This window comes from Dama dama, chromosome 24 (genome assembly GCF_033118175.1).
Source record: "Dama dama isolate Ldn47 chromosome 24, ASM3311817v1, whole genome shotgun sequence".
Taxonomy (NCBI): domain Eukaryota; kingdom Metazoa; phylum Chordata; class Mammalia; order Artiodactyla; family Cervidae; genus Dama; species Dama dama.
The window spans coordinates 47,424,712-47,449,714 of record NC_083704.1 but is presented as its reverse complement, the minus strand read 5'-3'; the positions used below and the strand labels follow the sequence as shown (position 1 = coordinate 47,449,714).

General features: G+C 43.4%; 1 protein-coding gene and 1 non-coding gene across 11 annotated transcripts in view; one reads left to right on the top strand and one right to left on the bottom strand.

Annotated features, from left to right (window-relative positions):
- ABHD6 (abhydrolase domain containing 6, acylglycerol lipase) overlaps window positions 1–25,003 on the top strand; it is a 66,291-nt gene that overhangs the window by 35,662 nt on the left and 5,626 nt on the right. For 6 of the 10 annotated variants that reach the window (XM_061128254.1, XM_061128251.1, XM_061128256.1 and 3 more), the window contains 7 exons: window positions 3,833–3,985; window positions 15,016–15,172; window positions 16,555–16,668; window positions 18,012–18,144; window positions 20,888–21,045; window positions 24,360–24,414; window positions 24,656–24,756. In XM_061128254.1, coding sequence (XP_060984237.1) covers window positions 3,867–3,985; window positions 15,016–15,172; window positions 16,555–16,668; window positions 18,012–18,144; window positions 20,888–21,045; window positions 24,360–24,414; window positions 24,656–24,756 — 837 coding nt within the window. In that variant the 5' untranslated portion in view covers window positions 3,833–3,866. The remainder of the gene's footprint in view (window positions 1–3,832; window positions 3,986–15,015; window positions 15,173–16,554; window positions 16,669–18,011; window positions 18,145–20,887; window positions 21,046–24,359; window positions 24,415–24,655; window positions 24,757–25,003) is intronic. The other 4 variants (XM_061128258.1, XM_061128260.1, XM_061128259.1 and 1 more) reach the window with 1 other exon arrangement.
- Window positions 18,711–18,814, bottom strand: LOC133046309 (U6 spliceosomal RNA). The gene has a single exon (XR_009690450.1). It is a non-coding gene; the product is annotated as a U6 spliceosomal RNA (small nuclear RNA).

The window sequence follows — 25,003 nt, the reverse complement described above, 5'->3', positions numbered from 1 at the left end:
GCTGGGCAAGCCAGATCCTACTCTTCAGTTATCTGGCATAATTTCAGAAGTGTTTTAAGTCACCAGAGTAGGAAAAGACAGAAAAGATGTTTTGGATGAATGTTCTCATTAATAGATGAGGAAACCAAGGCCTCATAGTCAGTGTGTGAAAGGGTCAGCCAGAGCACCCCGCCCCCAGCCCGGGGCCAGTCCATCACTTACATCTACCCTGGCAGCCATTTGTGTGTCACCACCAAGATGTTCACCAGATCCATGTATCACCTAGTTAGCATTTTTCTTTAAATTAGTTCCTCCTTTTAAATTAATTTGCATCACTACCATAAATTGAAAATATCCACAAAAATCAACACAAAGAAACAGTGTTATTAAATAGCTAGATACTGTTCCCTGCAGGAGGCTCAGGAGTTAGATAGCTATTTAATAACCACCCTCAGAGTTTCTCTTTGACCTAAGCAAGGCGGGAAAAGAACTGAAAAAAGAGATGACTTTCTCAGGTTGTATGGGAGTGTTACCTGGTGTCAGATAGCCCTGAGCGTTCTGCTCCCTGAAGTCATCTTGCAAATATCTGTTGTGTGGGCCCTGTGCTTAGGGATGCCCCATGTTCTACCCCTTAGTTGATGTTCAGTCATTGGTGATTCCAGGCTCATAAGGCTTCAGTTTTTCTGTGCCCAGCTTTCCCCTTGGGCACATAGAGCATCCTGTGAGCAAACCCCAGCAGAGTAGGCAACTGCCTTTTTAAAAACAAGTCCTTTGTCAGATGAAGGATGTCATAGAGGTAGGAATAATGGCCAGACCTGTATAGACACCTCAGAAAACATTAGTGTCTTCACTCAGGGCCTGTCTGTATTTGACCTCATCAGGGAAAATGTGCAGGAGTCTCTGTAACAAGTCCAAGACTTGCTAAATTGATGCTGCTCTGCAAAATCTCCTTAGCAAAGAGTTTATTCTGCCATTGAATGAAGACTGGAGCCAGATAGTACCTTCCCCAAAACTGACTGTGATGTCCATAGCAGGCACTGATGAAGCCATGAGGTTTTTTTTTTTTAATGAGGTTTCTTTTTGATGATCATATCTTCAAGTTGAACCTCCCATCTCCAGTGTCAGAGTCGGTGACATAATATAGCTTTGGGCATAAAATGTCCTAATTCCTAGACTAAAAAAAACATCATGTAATTAACTTCCTGCGGCTCAGGAATCAGAATTCATGGTGACCCTCAGCACTCTTTATGTGATGAAGGCAAGTCCTCTTGAATCTGACAACTCTTCAACTCTTTTGTGACCCACAGTCTTCAAACAGATCTGTAAAATTCCCTTCACTCTGCCATGAATTTGCTTACCCCTTGACAGTGAGGCCTTTTTAGCATCATAAACTGTAACCAGCATTAAATAGGTGACTCCTCTTGGGAGTTTTATAATTATTGAAAGAGAAAATAGTCAACATCATTGGGGATGGCTGTCCCTAAAACAAACAGGATTGAACCCATTTTGTAACTTTGACTTTTATTAATTCATTTGTAACTTATTTGTATCCTGTGCTATTCTAGGCACTGAGAACACACATGTAGCATTATTCCTATCCTCAAGGAGGTCTGGTTCTAGGAGGAGAAAGAGGCCAGTGAGTGATATAAGTGGGCTAGAAAAAAGCTGTTTACAGTGACTGAGAAGCTGAGGGAAGAGTTGAATCAGAAACACAGACAGAGCTCATGCCACTGGAAGGCAGCAGCTTTCGTCAGTGTAGACTCAGGACTGTCCCCAGACAGAGTGTGTATGGAATTGAAAGGACCATCTTCAGATGCCTTAGTCCTCTAGGCTAAGGAGCTTGTTCCACCAAGCCTCTCATAAGAGACCAAACATCTAAATGGAGACATCACATCTTCATGAAGAAATTTGGGGCGATGAATGTGGTTGTTTAACAGCAAAGATGTTACAAAATCTGAGGAAAGGCCATTTGAAAAAAAAGAGAGAGAGAGAGAGAGAATGTGGAATTAGGAGCAAAGAGAGTGGGTCCAAGTCAGAAATCTGTTACTCAACCTCTCTGTGCCTTTGTTGCCTCAGCCTATTAGTAGTGGATAAAGCTCTCACCATGCCTGTTTGATGGGGTTGGTATACTGTGCCAAAGGTTAGCAAATTACAACCTGAAGCCTGTTTTTCACAATAAAATCTTACTGGGATATGGTCACACCCATTCACTTCACGTTGTATGGCCTGACTGCAGAGGCAGCTTGAGTAATTGTGACAGAGACCTATGACCCACATCACTGAACTATATATCATCTGCCCTTTGTGGAAGATGTTGGCTGACCCCCACGCTCAGTGGTTGTGAGGTCATATGTGCCATCATGAAATCATTATACAATTGAAGTACACATCAGCTGATAGAGGTGTATGGGGCAGAGCTCTCTGTTTCACAGGAAATATAAAGAAGACCATGATTTGCCAGATGTATGCTTTTTCTTGAAGAAGAGTCCTTTTTATGTTAGTGAGATGCACACTTAACACAAGTGACTGAGTCCGCAGGTGACAAACGGCCACACCTGACCAACAGATCCTAGCAGGAGTTATCTTCTCTACTGGGGAGGATGATGGAACTTGAAATATTTTTTTAATTCTATGGAAAATAAACCATGTTGTTCATGAGACAGAACTGGGTGGGGACCTCTAATTGAGAGGTGACTTCTAGAGCCCTTGAAAATGGGTCAGGCCCCAGTCTGGGTGCTGGGGATACGGTCCCTGCCCTCCTGGGGCTCCCATTCTAGCCTGCACACGTGTCCTCCACATCTTTGGGAGGACATCAGAAAGTGCACGGGAAGCGTGGATGTTCTGACGTGTCCCCTCCTAAATTTTTATTGTGTGTTACTTACTTTTGAATAGGCCAGATGTGAATAGGGCTTCCCTGGTGGCTCAGACAGTGAAGAATCTGCATGCAATGCAGGAGACCCGGGTTTGATCCCTGGGTTGGGACGATCCCCCGGAGAAAGTATTGACACCCCACTCCAGTAATCTTGCCTGAAGAATCCCATGGACAGAGGAGCTCGGCGGGCACAGTCCATGGGGTCACAAAGAGTCGGGCGTAACTGAGCAACTAACACTTCACTTCATACATGTACATGATAAATAACCAAAAGATTTTAAAAAGTAGACTATGAAAAGCAAGTCTCCCTCTATCCCTGACTCCCAGCTTCCTGATTCCCCACCTCAGATGCTACTGCTATTGCTGGTTCCATGGACACCTTCCAGTGATGTTCTGTATACAGATAAGCATTCCTCTGCACATGTGTTGTTTTTCTTTCTGTCTGTCTTTATCTGTCTTTCAGGTCTTCTGTTCTTCTCTAACTTTTAGTTTTTAAAAATTGCAAACCTAATAGGAAAGTTGAAGGTTACAGTTGGGTTCACCAGCACATTTCACCATCTTTATTTCTCCCTTCTCTATACACACACTCACACATATGCACAAACACATATACACATTTTTCCTTCCTCAGCTTTTAAAAGTGAGTAGCAGATATTACTATATTTTATCCCTTAATATTTACTTCAGCAAATGCTATGAACAAGGATGTTTTCTTACATACAAACATAACCACAACTTCATCACCGCATCACTGGTCTAATAATATTGTCTAATAACCAGTCCTTACTCAAATTTCCCCAGTTGTTCTTAAAATTTCCTTTATAGCTTAAAAAAATCCAGGATCATCTCAATGATTCCTTATTACCTACACTTTTCCCCTCCTGATCCTTCTCTTCATTCTGGGTCATTCACTTCTCGCTTCCACTTTGCTTCTTCACCTTGTCTCCTGAGACAGAGTTTCAGTACTGTCTCTCTTTTCAGCCCCTCTAGGTATAAGCCAGACCTAAAGAGCAGGATGGATCTTGACGTGGTTAACATGTTTGTGATCGCGGGTGGGACGCTGGCCCTTCCGATCCTAGCATTTGTAGCCTCATTTCTCCTGTGGCCTTCAGCCCTGATAAGAATCTATTACTGGTAAGTTCATTTTACAGTTCAAAATTTTCAAGGGTATCATGATCATACCGCTTTCTTTGCTTTTTGGTTGTGGCTCTTTGATATTTATCATGAAATATTCCGGACGTGGGGGCTTCCCAGGTGGTGCTAGTGGTAAGGATCCTCCCTGCCAATGCAGGAGACATAAGAGACATGGGTTTGATCCCTGGGTTGGAAAGATCCCCTGGAGGAGAAAATGGCAACCTACTCCAGTATTCTTGCCTGGAAAATCCCATGGACAGAGGAGCCTGACGGGCTACAATCTCTGGGGTCGCAGAGTTGGACATGACTGAGTGACTGAGCACTCATTTTAATCTTACAGAGAAGTTGAAAGGTGTTCTTTTTGGAATGTTGGGAATGTTCCTGAAGAATTGGTACTGGTAGCTTCTCACAGGTAAATTCTTCCAGGTTCCCAATGGTGTCTTTGCTCAGGAGACCGCTCTCTCCCAAAGTCACTGATTCCGTGTGCATTCATAGGAATGCATTTGGTTTTTCTTGGTCACTGGATTCTGATCCAGTGATGTTTTGACAGGTACAGTGATAATCACTGAAAAATGAGTTAGAAACACCAGAATCATGGACATGGCATGGGTAGGACAGAATGTTTTTTGATTTGTCTAAAAGTGTTCGTTAGTAAAATGACAGGAAAAAAAGTTTCCAAAATTTCTGTCATTCTTAAATCATTTTTATGCTTCTTGCCCTATTTGCACACCACCTCTAGTTTTCTTTTGTGTTTTCTTTAGAGTAAATGGCTTTAAAAAAAAAATCTTACATTAGTTTCTGAGTGACATAAATATCACTACCTTTAGTTGAAAGCTTGCCATCCTTGCCACAAACAATTAATATAAAAAGTAAAAATGAGCACAATGCTTTACACTCTGTTCATGAATTCTTGCCTAGATACCATTGCCTGCCAAGGACTGACTCCTTTCTCTTTGTTACAAAAGCTGAGAGGTGTGAGAGTTGCAGAGCTTTTCTCCTTTGATGAAAGCAGGTTTATGGTTGAAAAGAGAGAGACTTTTTCATGATGTGTTTCGGTAACTTTTCATGCCACAGTCCATTTACCAGAGAAAATCACTCCTCACATGCCCATGAATTCATCCCATGATGATGGAAGTACTGAAATCGACCTGGTTCCTCTCTGTGCCATAGGGAAGCGCATTGAGATTTAACCAGGGCTTCTGGAACATAGGACTACCTTCTGAGCCCCCAAGGAAGAATGCAGGGAAACTGTACTTGTGCCCTTTCTCCGCCCTCCCTTCTGGCTCCCTTTTGTTTCATTAGAGTGTGGAATTTTCCGCCTGCCAGCCAGGCTCTGATCCTGGAAAAGAAGCTAATTGAACAGAAGGGAGCTTTCATCTTTCATTCTCTCTTGTGAGGAGGTGATGGCTCCTTTAGTGGGTCACCCAAGACCCACCTCTGCATTGATGAAGCTAAGACTCTGGCTGCTTAGAGGCCATTGCCCTTGAAGCACCCCAGCACAGCAGGAGTACTGTGGGGTCACAATGCCTATGGGACCCGTGACGTGGAGAGACCAGAGTGGTGTGCCCTCCTCAGTCCTGCAGAGGCACCGTGGACCTACACACACAGATTCCATGTTTCTTAAATCAAAGTGAAGCAGAGTGCGCAGCTTCACGATGTGTCCCATAACCATGGATGTGGCTGCAAACAGAGGTGTGATTATTCCACCCAAAGGCTATTTCTACCAACCACATGTGGAAACCAGCCTCTGTGCTGCACAGTCCCCCACCCCCAAGTTCCTCAGGCCATCACGGAGAAAGCTTTCAGATTGTTAGAATACTTTTGATGCTTTATCTTTAAAGAGAAAATTAATGTCATTGCAAATAATTGACTTTTTTAAGTTAAAACTCATGTTGTTTAGAGTTCACTAAAACTCATGTGGTTCACCATTTTAAAGCATGCATTTAATTGGTTTTAATATATTCACAGTATTGTGAATTGCCACCACCTAATTGAGAACATTCTCATCTCCCCTCAAAAGAACCCCCATACCTATTAACAGGTACTCCCTGTTTTCTCTCTTCATCCCCTGGCAACTAGTAATCTGTCTCTTTGGATTTTCCTGTTGGTGACATTTTTGTGTCTGGCTTCTTGCACTTTTCAAGGCTCACCTGTGCTGCAGCGTGTATCTGTACTTCATTCATGGTGATGATTGAATAGTGGTCCATGGTATGGTTTATACCACATGTGATTCATCCAAATGGACATTTGTGTTGTTTCCCTTTTTGGCTACTATGAAGAATGCCTCATCACATAGAATTCACTTTTATTAACAAGTGAAGTTCAATGAAGTGAAAGTCACTTAGTCATGATCGACTCTTTGCGACCCCATGCACTATACAGTCCATGGAATTCTCCAGGCCAGAATACTGGAGTGGGTAGCCTTTCCCTTCCCCAGGGGATCTTCCCAACCCAGGGATCAAACCCAGGTCTCCTGCATTGCAGGCAGATTCTATTAACAAGTAATACCACCGAAATTCAGAGAGGCCCCACAGAGAACACTCAGCCCTTTATTTGACCCCACAGACGCATGTGACTGTAAAGCCTGCCCCGGCCTGTCACTCCACTCAGAGCTGTAGCTGGAGGATGAACACAATGCTCTTTATTTCATGAACTCGGCCACACAGGCCAAGAAGAAACCCTGGTTGGCTGTGGAGGATGAAAATCCTGGAAATCCTTGCGGATTATGCCGGGTAGTGTTGTGGCATGGGGGCTGTGATTATAGTATTAGAACCTGTAATACCACTGCAGAGAGCTGCCCAAATTCCTGTGAGCTCTCCCCACCCACCCCACCGAGACACACAGCCTGTTTCCTTCAAGTCACCTCACCGTGAGTGACGCTGACACAGTGGTTGTCATAGGATGAGCAGCTTTACATCAGTCCCCATGTCCCTCAACCACAGCTGCTCCTCCAAAGGCCTTCAGTCACTCAGCTGCCCGTGACGACCGCTTGTAGGTTCCCCCTGCAGGCCTGGCTTAGTTTAGTTAGTTTTCAGGATCCCAACATGAACAGAACAGCAGGCAGCACCGGTAACTGCTGTTGCTGCTGCTTAGTCGCTCAGTCGTGGCCGGGTCTTCGTGACCCCCTGGACTGTAGCCCGCCAGGCTCCTCTGTGCATGTGATTCTCCAGGCAAGAATCCTGGAGTGGGTTGCCATGCCCTCCTCCAGGGGATCTTCCCTACCCATGGACCAAACACGCGTCTCCTGTGGCTCCTTCCTCACAGGTGGATTCTTTACCGCTGAGCCACCAGAGGAGCCCGCAGAGGTAGCTGGGCATCCCAAAGACCCCGATCCTCCCTGCCGAGTGAGCATGCGGGTGTGAGGAGGGCCTCTCAGTTCCCTCTGTCCCTGGAGGAACTCCCCTGTGGGTCTCCTGAGCTCCTCAGGGCTCAGCAGCAGTGTCCCCCGCGGGCCACAGCCAGCCCTGGCAACAGCTCTCTCTGGGTCTACGTGTCCCTGGAGCGTGGCCGGCACAGTCCCACAGTGATGGGGACTGGATGCTCCTGCAGGAGGCGCCACGTGCTTGGCCGAGAGAGCCCGCAGAGAGCCATGCTGAGGATGCCGTCACCACCGTGGGTGACAGCAGGGCCACTCTGGTTTTCATTGTATAAACTGTCAACACTGTTCACGGGGTGAAAAAAACTGACATTTTAAAAGATTTTCATTTTCCCAAAGAAACTCAGTTGTGCAATCAAGAAATCATATACATAAGAAAGAAGTGGATAAGAATTAGAAAAAAAGAAACTGATGTTTCAGATGGTTTGCTTGTGTACATAGAAAGTCTGAAATAATAATAATGATATGTGTAGATTATTTATTAGAATTAAAAAGTGAATTTGGAAGATTGCTAAATATAAGATAAATTAACAGGGACTTCCCTGGCAGTCCAGTGGTTAAGACTCTGCGCTTTCACTGTAGAGGACGTGGGTTCGATCCCTAGTCCAGGAATTAAAATTCCACATGCTACACAGTGGAATTAAAAATAAATAAATTTAAAAGTAAATAAAGATAGTTCAGGAACCTTGGCTTGAGATAAAGAAAGTCCGAAACCTTACATTAGTCAACATGGCGATGTAGCAAAAAAAAAAAAATCAGTTTTATTCTTATTTCATAGCAACAGACAAATAGAACATTTAAAGTCTTTTACTGATACCATTTACCCTAAGGAAAGAAATAGTGCTATATTTTACAACATGAATGATCCTTACAAACATAATATCAAGTGGAAGTAGTCAAATACAAATAAGAACTATTGTATGATAAAGTCCTACAGCATGTAAAACCCTCCTGTTTGAAGGTGAGCTAGTGGTCACCTGTAGGAGGTAAAGCGTCTGTGATGCTGCTCGTAGTCTTGACCCTGACCTGGGTGGCAGATGGTGGGCTCATTCACTTTGTGCAGATTCATCAGGCTGTACGCTTATGATATGTGTGCCTTTCTATATTCTTTATACTTCCATGGAAAGTTACTCTAAAAAACAACAGTGAAGGATATGGAGAAATTGGGTCCCTCGTATTTTGCTAGTGGGAATGTGAAATGATGCAGGCATTTTGGAATATAATCTGGGAATTCCTCAAAAGCTTAAAAAAGGTTAAAAAAAAAAAAAAAAAAGCTGCTATATGACCCAGAAATTCTACTCTTAGGTGAATTGAGAACACCCAAGAGAATAGAAAACATATATCCACAGGAAAACTGGTACATGTATGTTCATAATGGCATTATCCCTAAGAGCTGAGAGGTAGAAACAACTCACACATCCATCAACAGATGAATGGATAAACAAATGTGATCTATCCATACAATGGAATATTATTTAGCCTTAAAAAGGAATGAAATACTTTTGATTTCTCCATCAAATATGAATGAGAGTCTTGCTGGGTAGAATATTTGTGGTTGTATGTTCTTCCCTTTGATCACTTTAAATATATCACATGATTCCCTTCTGGCTTGTAGAGTTTCTGTTGAGAAATCAAAAACTTTCCAGAAAAGCAACAGTTAAGAGAATTCAGCGCCACCAAACCAGCTTTACAAAAAATGCTAAAGGAACTTCTTTAGGCAGGAAACAGAAGAGAAGGAAAAGACCTACACAAAAAAACCCAGAACAATTAAGAAAATGGTAATAGGATCATACACATTGATAATTACCTTATCAGTTCAGTTCAGTCGCTCAGTCGTGTCTGACTCTTTGCGACCCCATGAACTGCAGCATGCCAGGCCATCTCTGTCCATCCCCAACTCCTGGAGTCTGCCCAAACTCATGTCCATTGAGTTGGTGATGCCATCCAACCATCTCATCCTCTGTCGTCCCCTTCTCCTCCTGCCCTCAATCTTTCCCAGCATCAGGGTCTTTTCAAATGAGTCAGCTCTTTGCATCAGGTGGCCAAAGTATTGGAGCTTCAGCTTCAGCATCAGTCCTTCCAATGAACACCCAAGACTGATCTCCTTGAGGATGGACTGGTTGGATCTCCTTGCAGTCCAAGGGACTCTCAAGAGTCTTCTCCAACGCCACAGTTCAAAAGCATCAATTCTTCGGCGCTCAGCTTTCTTTATAGTCCAACTCTCATATCCATACATGACTACTGGAAAAACCATAGCCTTGACTAGACAGACCTTTGTTGGCAAAGTAATGTCTCTGCTTTTTAAAATGCTGTCTAGGTTGGTCATAACTTTCCTTCCAAGGAGTAAGCTTATATGTAAATGCATTAAATGCACCAACCGAAAGATGTAGGGTGGCTGCGCAGGTGAAAACCTGTGTACATATGCACTTCTACTTAGCACATCACTCAACTTAACCCCCCAAATTGTATGTAAGTATTTTATATAGTTAGGTTAATCATGTTTCCATTATGGCTTGCAACTGTAATTATCTTTTATTTTTTGTCTGGCTATATTGATTGTGAAAACTGAGCATCTTTTACTATTGTGGATATGTAACTGTTATTTGCTTACCACTATTGTATCATGATGGGTCAACAGAAAATGATAGAATTCTGTATCACTTACTACCATTTAATAGAAAATCCTGTAATCACTTTTTGAAATCTGAAAAAAAAGGAATGAAGTACTGATACATTCTATAATGGATGAACTTGAACACATGTAAAATACATCAGACACAAAAGGCCACATATTGAATAGACCCATTTATAGAAAATGTGTAGAATCCATAGAGACTTGAAGTGAACTAGTGGATGCCAGGAGGTGCAAGGGGAGGGAAACGGGAAGTGAGTGATAATGGGTATGGATTTCTTTCTCTTTTTTTATTGTGGTAAAATATACACAATACAAAATTTACCATTTCAACTGCTTTTTAAGTGGGTAGTTGAGTTTCTTTTTGATGGAAATGTTCCAGGATTAGTGGTGATGATTGTATAACTTTATAAACACTAAAAACACATCAGTTGTACCATTTAAAAGGGTGAATTTTATGGTAAATAAACTGTATCTCTATTAAAAAAAAGAATATTCAACATCCTTGTTAATAGGGAACATGCAAATCAAAACCTCAGTGATATATTACACACACATTAGGATAGGTGTTAGTTTTTAAAAAATGAAAAATAGCAAGTTTCAGTGAGCATGTAGAGAAGTTGGAACGCTTGCGCTTTGCTGGTAGAAATGTAAAGTGGTATAACTACCATGCAAAAGTTTAGAGGTTCCTCAAAAAGTTTAACACAGAATTACTCTGTGTGTGTGTGTGTGTGTGTGTGTGTGTGTGTGTGCACGTGCTCACTCAGTCATGTCCAATTGTTTGCGACCTCATGGACTACAGCCCGCCAGGCTCCTCTGTCCTTGGGATTTCCCAGGCAAGAATACTGGAGGGGGTTGCTGTTTCCTCCTCTAGGAGATCTTCCCAACCCAGGGATTGAACCTGCGTCTCCTGGCTTGCAGGCAGATTCTCCTACACCGCTGAGCCACTGGGGCAGCACCATCAGAATTACTGTATGATCCAACTATTCTACTTCGGGGTATATACGTCAAAGTATTGAAAGCAGGGACTCAAACACATCCTTATTTGCCAATGTACATAGTAGTGTTATTCATAATTGCCAACAGAATGGAAATAATCCAAATGTCTATCAACCGATAAATGATAAACACAATGTGGTATATATGTACAGTGGGATATTATTCAACCTTACAAAGGAAAAAAAATTCTGATATAGTGTAGACAATGGATGAACTTTGAAAGCATTATGCTAAGTGAAATGATCCAGTCACCAAAGAACAGATATTGTATGATTCCACTTATATGGCTATCATATGTGTTACAAAATTTTCCACATTTTTCCCTTGAATTTTGGCAAATGATATATTTGAAGGGAAGAATCTTTTTTATATAATACTGAAACTGCCTTTTATTGGCTACTTCCTGTGTGTTGGGCATTGAACAAAACTGTAATGGCTTATCTCATTTAAAAAAAAAATTTTTTTCCGGATTATCTCTTTTAGTCTTAACCATATCCTCAGTAAAATGCAACACTTTTCCATATTGTAGATGAGAAAATTCAGTTTCACAATCATATAGGCAAAGAATGAATGAGCTGGGATATAAATGAGTGAACAAATTCATGTTACCATGTCATGACTTAGAACTTTGAAATATGCATATTTTGTCATAAAGAGAGCTGTTAAGCTAGCCAATTTTATTGTATCTTTAATGTTTTGAGTGGCAATATATTCATTAAAAAAGCACTAAAAAGAAGATGATAAGTCTCCCTCCCACCATTGTTCCCTCTCCACCTACCTACTTCTCAAGAGTATTTCATACCTCCGCTCCAGATGCTCATCTTAATAGCATCTTGTATATGATTCCATGCTTTTTTGTATGCAAGTACAAGTAAATATAAATATATATATCTTCCTCTCCCTCTCCCTTTGTTTTATACAAAGGGTTTAAAGCTGATCCACTTAGGCTATTTGCTATTGCATGTCTTGGCTACCTCTTTGGTGCAAAGTATACCACAAAGTCAATCTCTGATTGAATTAATTATCTTGCATCTTGATTCTTCATGCAGAGTGTTCAATTTGTTTAGATGGTAATTTTATACTGAAATCATTTTCAGGCCAAACTCCAGCACTGCCAAGTCTTATGTAACCAACAGAAGCTGAGCTTTCAACCATATGTTGCAAGGAGTAAAACCAGAGAACAGATGAGATAATTCTTAAGAAACAAGTTCTCACTCCCAAAGTCTGTAGGAAAAATATATTTGGAGTGGAAGGCAGAGGAGGGCATGTGACTTTTATTGAGTTTATGTACCATAGTGGAAATAATGTCTCTGCAAAATCAAATGTGTGTCACCATATTCTGCATCACAATTAAAATCCACACTGTTTTTTGTGGTTTGATTTTCTGTCAATTAAAATCCAATTCTTGAGAACAATCAGCTTCTTTGAAACCAGAGTATTACTTAAATATGAGGAAGCCTGTTTGGCCAGTCCTGGTCTGTAAGTGATTCCCTGGACCCAGGAAAGGGACCAAGTTTCCAGAGCCCTGAAGACAAGGGTTAACACCCCAAAATATGGCCTCATCTTCCACTCCACGTTTATTGGCCAGGCAGCCATCAAAAGCAAAGGCTGCCGCTATGGAAAACAGTGTGGAGATTTCTTAAAAAACTGGAAATAGAACTGCCATATGACCTAGCAATCCCACTTCTGGGCATACACACTGAGGAAACCAGATCTAAAAGAGACATGTGTAACCCAATGTTCATCGCAGCACTGTTTATAATAGGCAGGACATGGAAGCAACCTAGATGCCCATCAGCAGATGAATGGATAAGGAAGCTGTGGTACATATACACCATGGAATATTACTCAGCTGTTAAAAAGAATTCATTTGAATCAGTTCTAATGAGATGGATGAAACTGGAGCCCATTATACAGAGTGAAGTAAGCCAGAAAGATAAAGAACATTACAGCATACTAACACATATATATGGAATTTAGAAAGATGGTAACGATAACCCTGTATGCAAAACAGAAAAAGAGACACAGATGTACAGAACAGACTTTTGAACTCTGGGAGAAGGTGAGGGTGGGATGTTTTGAAAGAACAGCATGTATATTATCTATGGTGAAACAGATCACCAGCCTAGGTGGGATGCATGAGACAAGTGCTCGGGCCTGGTGCACTGGGAAGACCCAGAGGAATCGGGTGGAGAGGGAGGTGGGAGGGGGGATCAGGATGGGGAATACGTGTAACTTTATGGCTGATTCATATCAATGTATGACAAAACCCACTGAAATGTTGTGAAGTAATTAGCCTCCAACTAATAAAAAAAATTAAAAAAAAAAAAAAAAAAGCAAAGGCTGCATCTCCCAATACCTGGCAAACAAATGCTGTATCACCTTATAAACTGATTGCTTCTCTCAGGTGCCCTCAGCTGTATTTGTGGAGGAGCTTCAAGAGCAAGTCGAGGAGCAGCTGTCCTTCTGTAAGACTGAAGAGGGGCCCTGCAGGAATCTGGATGTTGTGATAGAGAGAATTGTTCAGGCAGAGGAAGCCGACGCTAAGATTACTAGGAAGCTGGAGAAACAGGAGAAGAAATGCTTGAAGAAGAAAAAGAAAGTCTTGTTGCAGTTCCCCTTGCATCTTTGGAAAACTGCAGCAGTGCTCAGGAGGAGGGCCAGGAGATACGTGCAAGACCAAAGAAGAAGAAGGTGGAGGCCTCAGGAGCCCCATCAGGAGAATAGAATGGAAGAGTCATCTGTATCTTTCTCCAAACCCAAGAAAGAGAAATCCTCTTCCAAGGAGGAGCTGGTTAGTGGTGATCTTGAAGAGACAGCTGGTGGTGGAAGTCTTCCCAGAGGAACAGATCTTTCCCGATAGAGGAATCAGTTAGTGACCCTGAAGAGTCAGGAAACAAGAGTGTCCCCAAGAAAAAGGGGAAGATTCTCCTCCAGGAAGGAACTGTAACCAGTGGACCTGAAGAGGCTGCTGCCAGCAAGAGCATCAGCTCCAAGGGACGAGAAAGTTCCTAAAAGCTGTCCCAGGAAGACTAGAATGGATGTTTCACTGACAGTTCAGGCCCACGGAGATGTTTCACAACCCATCCCCTGTGTCCCAACGAAAACAAATTTCCAAGAATAGATAAATAAATAAGGCTAAGACTCAAATGCAGAGATTTTGTTGGTTGAAACCAGCTTGCTTAGATAGAATCACAAACAGGCAAATGTGTTTCTCACAGAGAAGCAGTCACTGGAACCACTCAAGGCGACAGCTGTGAGGTGTGTGGAGTCCTGAGACAAGGAGTTCAGACATCCGCCAGTCAGTCTCCAGTTGTCATCTCTTCCCATACAGGGATATGTGGGTGTGGAGTAACCCCTCCACCAGCAATGGCAGCCTTGATGACAGAGTCTGATTCCGCATCTCCACAAATAGGAACGCACTTTACCTTTAAGTCTTTTGATGCATTTCCTACCAATTAAAGTACCTCTGTGGTGAGGTCTTCCAGGTCAGTTGCACTGCACCCTGCGGCAGTCAGGCCGGAGTCCACGGCTGCTCGGCCCAGATTTCAGGTGTCAGTGAACATGGCCCACCAGGAGCTGCCAGCCAGCTCTCCGCAAGGGGAAACCACCTTTGTCTTGGCCTCTCCAGAGCCCTTCCCGGCCTTACCACCAGCCGTTTTGAATTCTCCTGAAGCTCAGCTGGGCAAGGCACACACCCGTGAGGTCCCACAGCCTTCTTTGCCCTGCGATTCAAACTACTAGAAACACGTATTAACAGAGGGTTATTGTGTGTCTTGCTTCTTAAGAAAACGTCCCGTTTTCCCTTCCTGATAGCGTGCTTAGGAACATTTACACCAGAATATTCACGTAAGGTACTTTCTGGAATGGCCTGACTTAGTGGTCCTCAAGGGTGACTGTGTAGAGGACGAGGGCTGGGAGAATCGTTGCTCTTACTTCAAAGTAAAGCTGTACAGAGTCCGCCTCCCAAAGCTGCTTCTCTGGCGCTTGCTGACTGATTTAGTCTGTATTTTCCATCCCCAGGTACTGGCGGAGGACGCTGGGCATGCAGGTCCGCTATGTGCGCCACGAAGACTATCAGTTCTGCTACTCCTTCCGCGGCAGGCCTGGCCACAAACCTTCCGTCCTCATGCTCCACGGGTTCTCTGCCCACAAAGACATGTGGCTCAGCGTGGTCAAGGTGGGGTGCGAGAGCCTTCCTTCTTCAGAGGGTGTCACTCAGTAAAAAAAAAGAAGAGAGGGGGTTCTACTTAAATATGATGTCATCAGCAGTGGTAGAAAGCAGAGGGAACCCAGTATGATCACCTAAGGCTCAAATCACCCTAAGCTAATGCAGTATATTATTCAGATCCTTTTATCAGACAGAACTTACTGAGCTGAATGTTATTTATAAAACCAGTGCCTCACCAGCCATTTCACCTTATGACTATTTCTTTGGGAAGTTTCTGATACTCTGCTTCATATTCGGACTGTTATGACTATCAAAGTCCAGGTTTTAAAAAGTCATTTCTGTGTACTCCAAGATTCCCCTCTTCTTCCCTTCTCTGCTTCTCTTTCTCTCTCCCCATCTTCTCCTCCTCTCTTCCTTCCATTTCTGCTTTCTTTTTTCCTTAGCCCTTTAGAGAAGCAGTCTTGATCTGACAGCTTTCTGGGATGGTTTCTCAAATCACTCATTTTCTGTCCTGGTTTATTTGGTTGCGTCAGCTTGCTTTAGTTGGTAAAAGTGAACAGCTGGTGAAGATGGGGGCTGGGAGAGGTCTGGCAGAGAAGGACCCCAGGCTCCCGCCTCAAGCAGGACCTGACTAATCCAAAGCATGCTCTACATTAGGACAAAGAGGCTCACACATCCCCTAGTTTCTTATTTCCAAAGTTCAGTATGAGGACAGTCATGCTTTAATGAACCTCTGACTTCCTCTTCATCTTTCGTATAACTGGTTAGTTGTTTACTGATAGCTGATATATCTCAGATTCTTGGTTAAATGTAGCATATATTTAAATGGAAAGAGGTGTTTAGGATAAAAATCCCTAAGGAATTAGATCTTAATGTTAAAAAAAAAAAAAGAATTGAGACCGGAACTAGGGCAATCAGACATGGTTCCTAGGAGAAATGTTGCTTCTGTGGACTCTGGAGCTGGCCGGGCTCTGGGAGAACAGAATCGCCCAGTGTATTAATAGTTCCAAGTTGGTGGCTGCGAGACTGGGATAAGCATATGAGGGATGAGGGAAGGGAGAAGGAGGTAGTACCTGCCAACAGGTGTCAAGAAAGAGCAAAGGACGCAGGCCTGCTCCCCGCTCCCCTGACCTCTGTTTTCCCCTTTCCAGCCATCCCAAGTCCTCTCCCATTGTGTATTAGACTTTGGGGGCTTCTGCTCTCTGTAAGGCTCCTGGCTGTGTTTATTCATGTCAGATGTTACTAGGGGAAGACAGGGGATGGTTTAGGTTCCTACCTCCCCAGTGGGGAGGCCGTCCAGGTCCCTTGGTAAATGGGGGAGCCTCCCCAGAAACATGGGCAGACATGCTCTGCACACTACATTCTGACTCCCTGGGCCTGTGTGTCCTCAGTTCCTCCCGAAGAACCTGCATCTGGTCTGCGTGGACATGCCAGGACATGAGGGCACCACCCGCTCCTCACTGGATGACCTGTCCATAGATGGGCAAGTCAAGAGGATACACCAGGTAAGCAGGGAGGCACCACCCAAAAGCTGCCCAGGTGGGGCTTGCCCACCATTGCATCCCCAGGTCTGAAGAACAGTCAGTGCGGGCTCCATTGTGACTCATAATTGCAAACAAAATGGGAGCAGCCCAGTGGTATCCTCGGTCAGCTGTAGAGGGCCAGGGCTTACTGCCGACTTCTCTAAACCTATTATAATTGTTTCTGGAGAAATACAACCTCATTTTCTCAACTCTTCAAAAAGGGAGTTTAGAATTCCTCAAGACCGTTTATTTTTTTAGAATGTATTTTTTTGGTTACCAGCTGCTTGATGATGGTGATAGCATGTCTGCCTAGTTGTGGAGGATGGGGAGGGTGATCTTTTCATTTTGTTCTGATTTAGTATCTTTCTTCAGCCCTCTCTGACTGAGCTTTCAAAGTCATGGGGCTCATGAACCATTTCAAAATTTAATGGTTCATACTCTTCAAGCTGACATTAAGTATTTTCTCCATTCAAGGATGTTTATTTAATGTCTGCCCCTCTCCTCTCTAAACTGTGTATTATTTGGAAGCAAGGAACCTTGCTGCTTTGACCGTTTGCTGTATCCTGAGCAGCTGACCATGGTTGCTAGTATGTAATAGGTATCCAGTAAATATTTTTTAGATGAATGGGTAGATGTAGGGAATAGTTGGTCAAATGGTTGAATAGATGAATGGATAGGTAGTTATATGGATGGATGTTTGGATGGTTGAATAGATGGATGGGTGGATAGCTGTGTGAATGGATGGTTGGATGGTTGGGTAGACAGATGGGTAGATAGTTATACTAATGGATGTTTAGATGGATGGGAAGCGCTGTAAATTATAGCCAGTCCGCAAACTATGGCTTGTGGGCTTCGTCTGATCTGCCACTAAGTTTTGTAAGCTAAGTTTATTGGAAGACAGCCACAGTCACCAAGTTACATGTTGTCTTTAGAAGACAGCCACAGTCACCTGTTTACATGTTGTCTTTAGCTGCTTTTGTGCTACAGCAGGAGAGTTGAATAGTTGCAGCAGAGATAATAGGCCCTCAGAGCAGAAAATATTTACTCTTGGACCTTTGTTTTAAAAATTTGCTGGCTCATGAATTTGAGGGATCTTTGTTGATTTTACACTTAAAAACGACCCCTTGATAACCTATGTCAGGTAAAGAAGAGTACATGTATGTAACAGGACTCATCTGGATAATCAAGTAGATTTCAGATCCCATTTCATTAATAGCCCTTTTCCGCTTGTCCCCATAGGAAGTACAAAAGTTTTCAACTCTGGAATCCCCATTGTCATTGTCCACAGTTGTATAACCAAGGCCCTTTCTCATTTCCCTTCCTAGTTTGTAGAATGCCTCAAGCTGAACAAAAAGCCTTTCCACCTGGTGGGCACCTCCATGGGCGGCCACGTGGCTGGGGTGTATGCTGCTTACTACCCGTCAGACGTCTGCAGCCTGTCCCTCGTGTGCCCTGCTGGTGAGTTGTAAGACTCAGATCACCCTGTGAGTGACGTGGACGCAGCGGGACCTGAATCTCTGAAGAAGGCAATGGCAGTTTCTGCTGTGACTGTCTTTTTAAAATCATCTTTTTGATGATATTGTAGAGATACTAAAAAAGTTTGCCTTAGTGGTACAATCAAGCAATAGTTGCATAACCATAACTGTAACTATATTGAGCTTTAAAATATAGAGACAGCCTTGTCCCACAAAGAATCGGAGGTGGTTAATTAAAAAGTGTATAAAACTTTACAGCATATAAATACTTTGAAGTATAATGATAATATTAGCATCTAACATTTATTGAATTTTTATGAGCTAAACTCTATATGAATTTAATCCTTACCATAACCTTATGAGGTGAAAGTAATGTTATTATGCGTCTTTCTTTTTTGGCTGAAAACTCAGAGATCTTTACTCATTGCAAGATTTTTTTTTTTTAAATCAACAAACTTTGGTGTCTCTGTTCTTAAATGTATCCATGTCTACTTGAGCTGTAACATGTCCTCAGAAATTATGATCTGATGTTGGATTTAAAAAAAATTTTAAAATATGGAACACTTCATGAATTTGCATGTCATCCTTGCACAGGAGCTGTGCTGATCTGAATCTGTATTGTTCCAGTTTTAGCATATATGCCACTGAGACAAACACTAAAGTTGGATTTAAAATTTATATACATATATATGTATATGTATATAAATCTTCATACTTGAATTTATAGTATGTTAGTAAGAAAATTTTTTCTCTCTTTTTCCTTCTCTTTCCTCCCTTCTTCATCCCCGGTAATTTACTAGAATATGGTTTACACATAGTAAATTGTCCAGCTTTTCAGTGTATATCTCAGTGACTTTTTATATATGTAATTATTATCCAGATAAGGATAGTATGCCCATTTTATAGGTGCACATTATATTAGTGTTGGAGCCAGGATAGGAACTGGCCCTGTGCTGTCTGACTCCAGAACTCAAGCTGTGGTGTTTGGAGAAATCCTTTCATATTCACGGCCTCTTTTATATGACTCATATCCATTACCTTCTTTACCCACTAGAACCCAACCATGAACTGAACTTGTGCACCTTCTACTGAAACATAACTAAATTTATCTTTGAAGTCTTTCAACTCATTCGGAAAGTTAAGTTTTCAGATCTGTTAAGCTCGTTGAAATTGAAGGCAAGTTCCCAAAGGGTTTTCTCTTCTCCTTTTCTCAAGCACTGTGTCTGAAGTTATTTGATCTTATAATAATAAAGTCTGAGAATTGGAGGGGACTTACCAGGTGGTCCAGTGGTTAAGACTCTGTGCTCCCAAAGCAGAGGGCGCAGGTTCAATCCCTGGTTGGGAAACTAAGATCCCATATGTTGCACAACTCGGCCAAGAAAAAATGAAGAATTGGAGCCCCTCTGGAATGTTATTAGATTTTAAATCACTTATGGAAGGTCAGATCTTAACTGACTAACTGACTTTTTTTAGTGTATCTTCATTTGCCCAGAGAAGAGTTTTATACCTGTTTCCATTAGAAAGTTAGAATTGAATTTGTTTGTGTACAAAAATGAAAAGATACACTTTTTTTTTTACTTTGAAATAATTTTAAATTTATAGAAATGTTGCAAAGATAGTACACTTCACCCAGTTCTCACCTTTAACAGCTCACATAACACAGCAAATTTGTCACAACCAGGAAACCAACATTGGTGTATTACTGTTAACCAAAATTCAGGCTTTATTTAGATTTCATTAGTTTTTCTACAATTGTCCTTTTCTGTTCCAGGATCCAATTCAGGATATACCACATGACATTTAGTTTAGGAGTAATTTTTAAAGCCAAAAGAAATAGATCATGTAATCTGACCATGCATCATGAGAGCTGCACGATATGCATGTTAGATTCAGAGGAGTTGCTGAATATAGGAGATTTATGAAATATGGATTTCTGAAGCACAGTATGGGTTCCACTGTCTCTCTTTCTAAGCTCTAGCTCTTCAGCTAAGTTAAACACCTAGAAACTTGCTCATTGTTGGAAATGAAATTAGTTTTATGCTCCTTCATACACCAGCTCGTGTGAACTCTTGTGTCATGCTTCAGGTGATAGAAAATAATGGTCAGTCTCAAGGCTCTTTCGGCTCAGGATTGCCTCATGGTTCCCTGGAGGAAGAAGGACTGTGTAGAGGGCAGTCCTACCCTTCTGCCCCCATGTGTGGGACAGCTCCAAAGGGGACTCACTTTCATTGCATTTTATGTGCTGACCCCAAATAAGAGATTGTTAAGTGGGTCCAGGCTGAAGGAAGGAGTCCTCAGTCCTCTCTGGTCATGCATTTCACCAGGTCTCCTCTCAACCCTACAGATGTGAGAGGGCTCAGACAAGTTGTCTTCTAGACTCTCAAACTCTTCTTAATTTCTGTCCTACAGATGAATCCCCTGGCAACTTAAGTGCAGATTCTGATGTCAGAGACTTAGGGGAGGGGCTGAAGTGTTGCGTTTCTTATGGGCTCCCAGTTTGCGTAGCCAGCCCTTAAGATGTTCTGAAGAAAAAAATTTTTCCCTATGTTTCTCAAATTGTGGCTTTGACTTTGACCACGGATGGTAGTACCAATCAAAAAGAAATCTACCAACGGAAAACACCTAAGATACATTAGGTCTGGGCTGATTTTGGAAGTTCTCTATATAAAATGGGGTTTGGTAAGAAGGTAGATATATTCCAAGCTTTTTTGGTTTGGATCCCTCAGGTCTGCAGTACTCAACTGATAATAAATTTGTGCAACGGCTCAAGGAACTGCAGGAGTCGGCCGCCGTGGAGAAGATCCCCTTGATCCCGACCACCCCGGAGGAGATGAGTGAGATGCTGCAGCTCTGCTCCTATGTGCGCTTCAAGGTGCCCCAGCAGGTAGTGTGGCCTCGCAGCAGTGTGCCTGCCTCTGCCCAGCGCTCAGGTGGCCGGGGCCAGCTTCCCCTCACGTTCCCTCCTTGTCCTCAGCGTTCATTCGTCCAGCGAGTGCCGTGCCTGTGATGTGTCCAGCACTATGCTTGGGCACCCTGGGGAAAAAATAAGACAGAGAAGGCCAGGGGGAGAAGCAGTCAATTAACAAGACAGATAATTTCATATTGTAGTAAGTTTTCTAGAGGAAATGAAGATAGTGATGTGCTTGACAACAGAGAGGCAGGAGAAACTTTGATAAGCCTCTGTAAGAAAACAGCCTGAGCAGGGATGGATAAAACAGTCAGGTTCAAGATGCTGGAAGGAGATGCCAAGGTGACTGGAGCCCAGAGTGTGAGGGAAAGAATGGGTTGAGGTGAGGTTGGAATGGGACGCAAGGGCCGAATCAAAGATTCTCGTTTAAAAAAACAAAGTCTCAGAGCACTTTTAACAGCCTTAAGAATTATTGAGAAGCCCAAAGAGCTTCTTTTTATAAAAGTTGTAATTATTGATGTGTACCGTATTAGAAATTAAACCTCAGGAGAACTTAAAACACAAGAATACACAAGTACTCATTTCATTAGCGATCAGAATGATGACATTATCCATCATTATGTAGACTCTGAAAATCAGCGTGCTTTTGAGAGAATGAAAGTGAAAAAGGCAAGTGACATTTAGTGTTATTACGAAAGTAGTTTGATGTCTTATAATCCTAAGAACTGCTTTGAGAACCACTAGGCTGGATCATGTAGAACTTTTAAGAGATTATGGGAAGGAGACTGGAGTTTTTCTAAGTACAGTAGGAGAAACGCGCACGAGTTGTAGGGGAACACAGACAGAAGCAGAGAAACCGTTAGTGTGCTGTACTACTCCGAGATGAGGGTGTTGTAGACTGGCGAGTGGTGGAGAATGAGATCCGAGAAGCTTTGGAAGGAGGAGGTAGGACTTACTGGCCAGTGTGAAGTGGAGGATGGGAGAATGTGAGTCACAGGTGACTTCTGATACTTTAGTTGGATAAAGGTAGTGTTTTCTTCCTCTTTTTAAAAGTTTTTATTATTTTCCGGCCACATCACGTGGCATGCGGGATTCTCGTTCCCCAACTAGGGATCGAACTTGTGCTCCATGCAGTGGAGACACGGAGTCTTAACCACTGGACTGCTAGGGAAGTCCCAGGGTAGTGTTTTCTGAGTAGGGGAAGGGGAGGGAGGGTGGGTTTGGAGCATCAGCTGAGAGCTCCATTGTGGATGTGTTAAGTTCAAGGTCCCTGAGACGCCATCACGTGCAGGTGTCATGTAGACAGAAATACTAGTGGGGCTGAGGGAAGTCTGGCCTGGGCTGTGTGATTACAGCCATCAGCCAAGGATGATATTAAAAGTCATGGGTCTAAATGAGGTTGTGCAGGAGACAGTGTGGGGAACCGAGAGTCCATGAATGAGACCTCACAACAGCGCATTATCTCACTCTGTTTCAGGAGCTGGACCCTGCCTCGGGGTGGGGTGGGTCCTCCTGGGAGTTGAGAGATTGGGCTCTGCACAGGTTGTAAACATGACTCATTAAAAGATGCGGCCCATCTCTGAGGAAGCATCACAGAATCAGATTCTGTGGTATGTTCTGTCCATGAAGTTCTCTTTTCAGTCATGACTTTACACTGATCCTCTCTCAGCAATGATCTCTTTCCAGAATAGAGTAACCAAGTAGGGTTTTAGAAAATTCCATGTTTTGAATTGTCAGAGAAGTGAAGACACTGGGAGAAAAGGAATGCAGATCCCAAAGTCTTTCCCTTGTAGGCAGGGCGGAGCCCCTAGGCACTCAGCCTGCTGTGTCACATTGTGTAATGACTGTGTTGGCTGGTTTGCGTCTTCCATTCCTACCTCTGTAAGAGCAAGGACTGTGTCTTTGGTGGTTCTGTTCCCAGCTTATGACAAAGTGCTTGCATGAGATAGGTCCTAGGTATAGAGTGGATGGATCAGTGGACGAGAGGAAGCCTGAACCACGCAGGGATGGAGAATGGATATGTGGGTAGATGCAGGGTAGAGGGGTGCATGAACGGATGCATGTGCATACATCACTGATTTAGGGGTGCAGAGAGATGGATGGCCGAATGCGTGAATGGATGGGAGGGTGTCTGGAAATGGCAGAGATGGAGGGTGATGGATTGGTGGATGCAGGACAGATGGATACATGGGTAGATGTATGCGTATGTGATTCAGAGGTGCAGGGTGGGTGGGTGATGGATAGGTGGATGTCTACATGGACTAGGGATGGAGGGTGGATGGGTAACTGCAGGCTAAGTGGACACATGTATGGACATGTGCATGTCTGAGTCAGAGATGCAGGATGGATGGATAGGCAGGAGTGTGGAGCAGAGGTGGAGGGTGGATGGCTGAATGCAAGATGGGGAGATGCATGGGTACAGGATAGATAGTAGAACAAAGGAAATATCTGATGCTGAGCACACTGTGTTGGACAGTTTGCCATTGGTCTCACCCCTGGGCTTCCACTTCCAGAATAGTCAGATGCTCCAGCGGGTGGGTTTCGTCCAGAGCAGTTATGACTGAGTCTTCCCACTTCAGTCAGCGCACAGGACTCCTGCGAGTGTGTTGAAGGGGTTCAGCCCATTCCTAGGGAAATGAGAGGACTGACGGCTGCTGATGTGACCCCTGGACCCTACCTCGAGAACCCTGAGGTGGGGGAAGAGGCGGGCCGTGTTCCTTCTGGCCCCAGCACCTCTCCGGGCCAGTCTCCCAGGTCCGGGAGCCCTGGCCTGTCAGCGTGTGCTGCAGCCCCACGGCCCGCGGCAGGGAGGGCCCAGCCAGTGTCACACAGTGAGCTCAGGACATCGAAAGCCTTCCCAGAACTTCCGTAGTGGTTGATTTCTTCATTGCTTAAGAGGCCCATCATCCCCAATAGTTAATTTTTTTTTAATAGACCTTGTTTTATATTGGGTATTACTGAATAATTACTTGAAATTATTTTCATTCTGATTATGTCTCAGGATAAGCAGAGAATTCCTCATAGGTGAAGCAGCTTACATGCCACTGGGGTCCTTTGGCTTCACAGTTATTCCCAGAGTTCCTTCCTTAGGAGAAAGAAAAAAGCCTCTTATGAACCTAAGTCCCCATTACATTGCATGGTCATCACGGGAATTTGGAGACCAGGCCTTACAAACCTTGACAACGCCCGAAACTGCTGGCCTTTGATTTCCCCTCTTTGTCCCAGACCCTTCTGAGGCCTGAGGATACCAATTTTCCCTCGCCTTCTGACTTTGGGTTATTTTTCCCTAGATCCTGCAGGGCCTTGTCGATGTCCGCATCCCTCACAACACCTTCTACCGAAAGTGTAAGTAGACCTGTGTTGACCTCTGAGCCTGTGACACATCTTCTGGGTGGCCGGCTCTTATTCCTTACTTTTCTGAGACTTTGACAGTTTTCTGGGACCCCTCAAGAAAGATGCAGTGCCTTAGACTTAAACACTATATACCCTGTATATATCCTATATATACATATACACTATTTATTTCCTATACTTGGTGGTGTCCACAGCACAGCCTACACTCACTTTATTTTCCTTCCCTACAAAGTGTTTTTGGAAATCGTCAGTGAGAAGTCGAGATACTCCCTCCATCAGAACATGGACAAGATTAAGGTCCCTACGCAGATCATCTGGGGGAAACAAGACCAGGTACGTGGCGTGTCCCTGGGGCTGCCTGCGACCCTTGCACCTGCCTCCAAGGACAAGCTCGCGGTCCTTTATGAGGGGAGCCTGGCTGCTTCCTGATACAGAGGGAGGTGGCACGCACCAGTGCCAAGTGCCGCTGTTCCCAGGGAGCTGAGGGCAGTGACGGTGGCCTTCTAAAATGTAAGGCAATTTGAAAGCATTTTCGTAAATTATCGTTCTCAAAGCCATATAGTCACATGGCACAGAAACC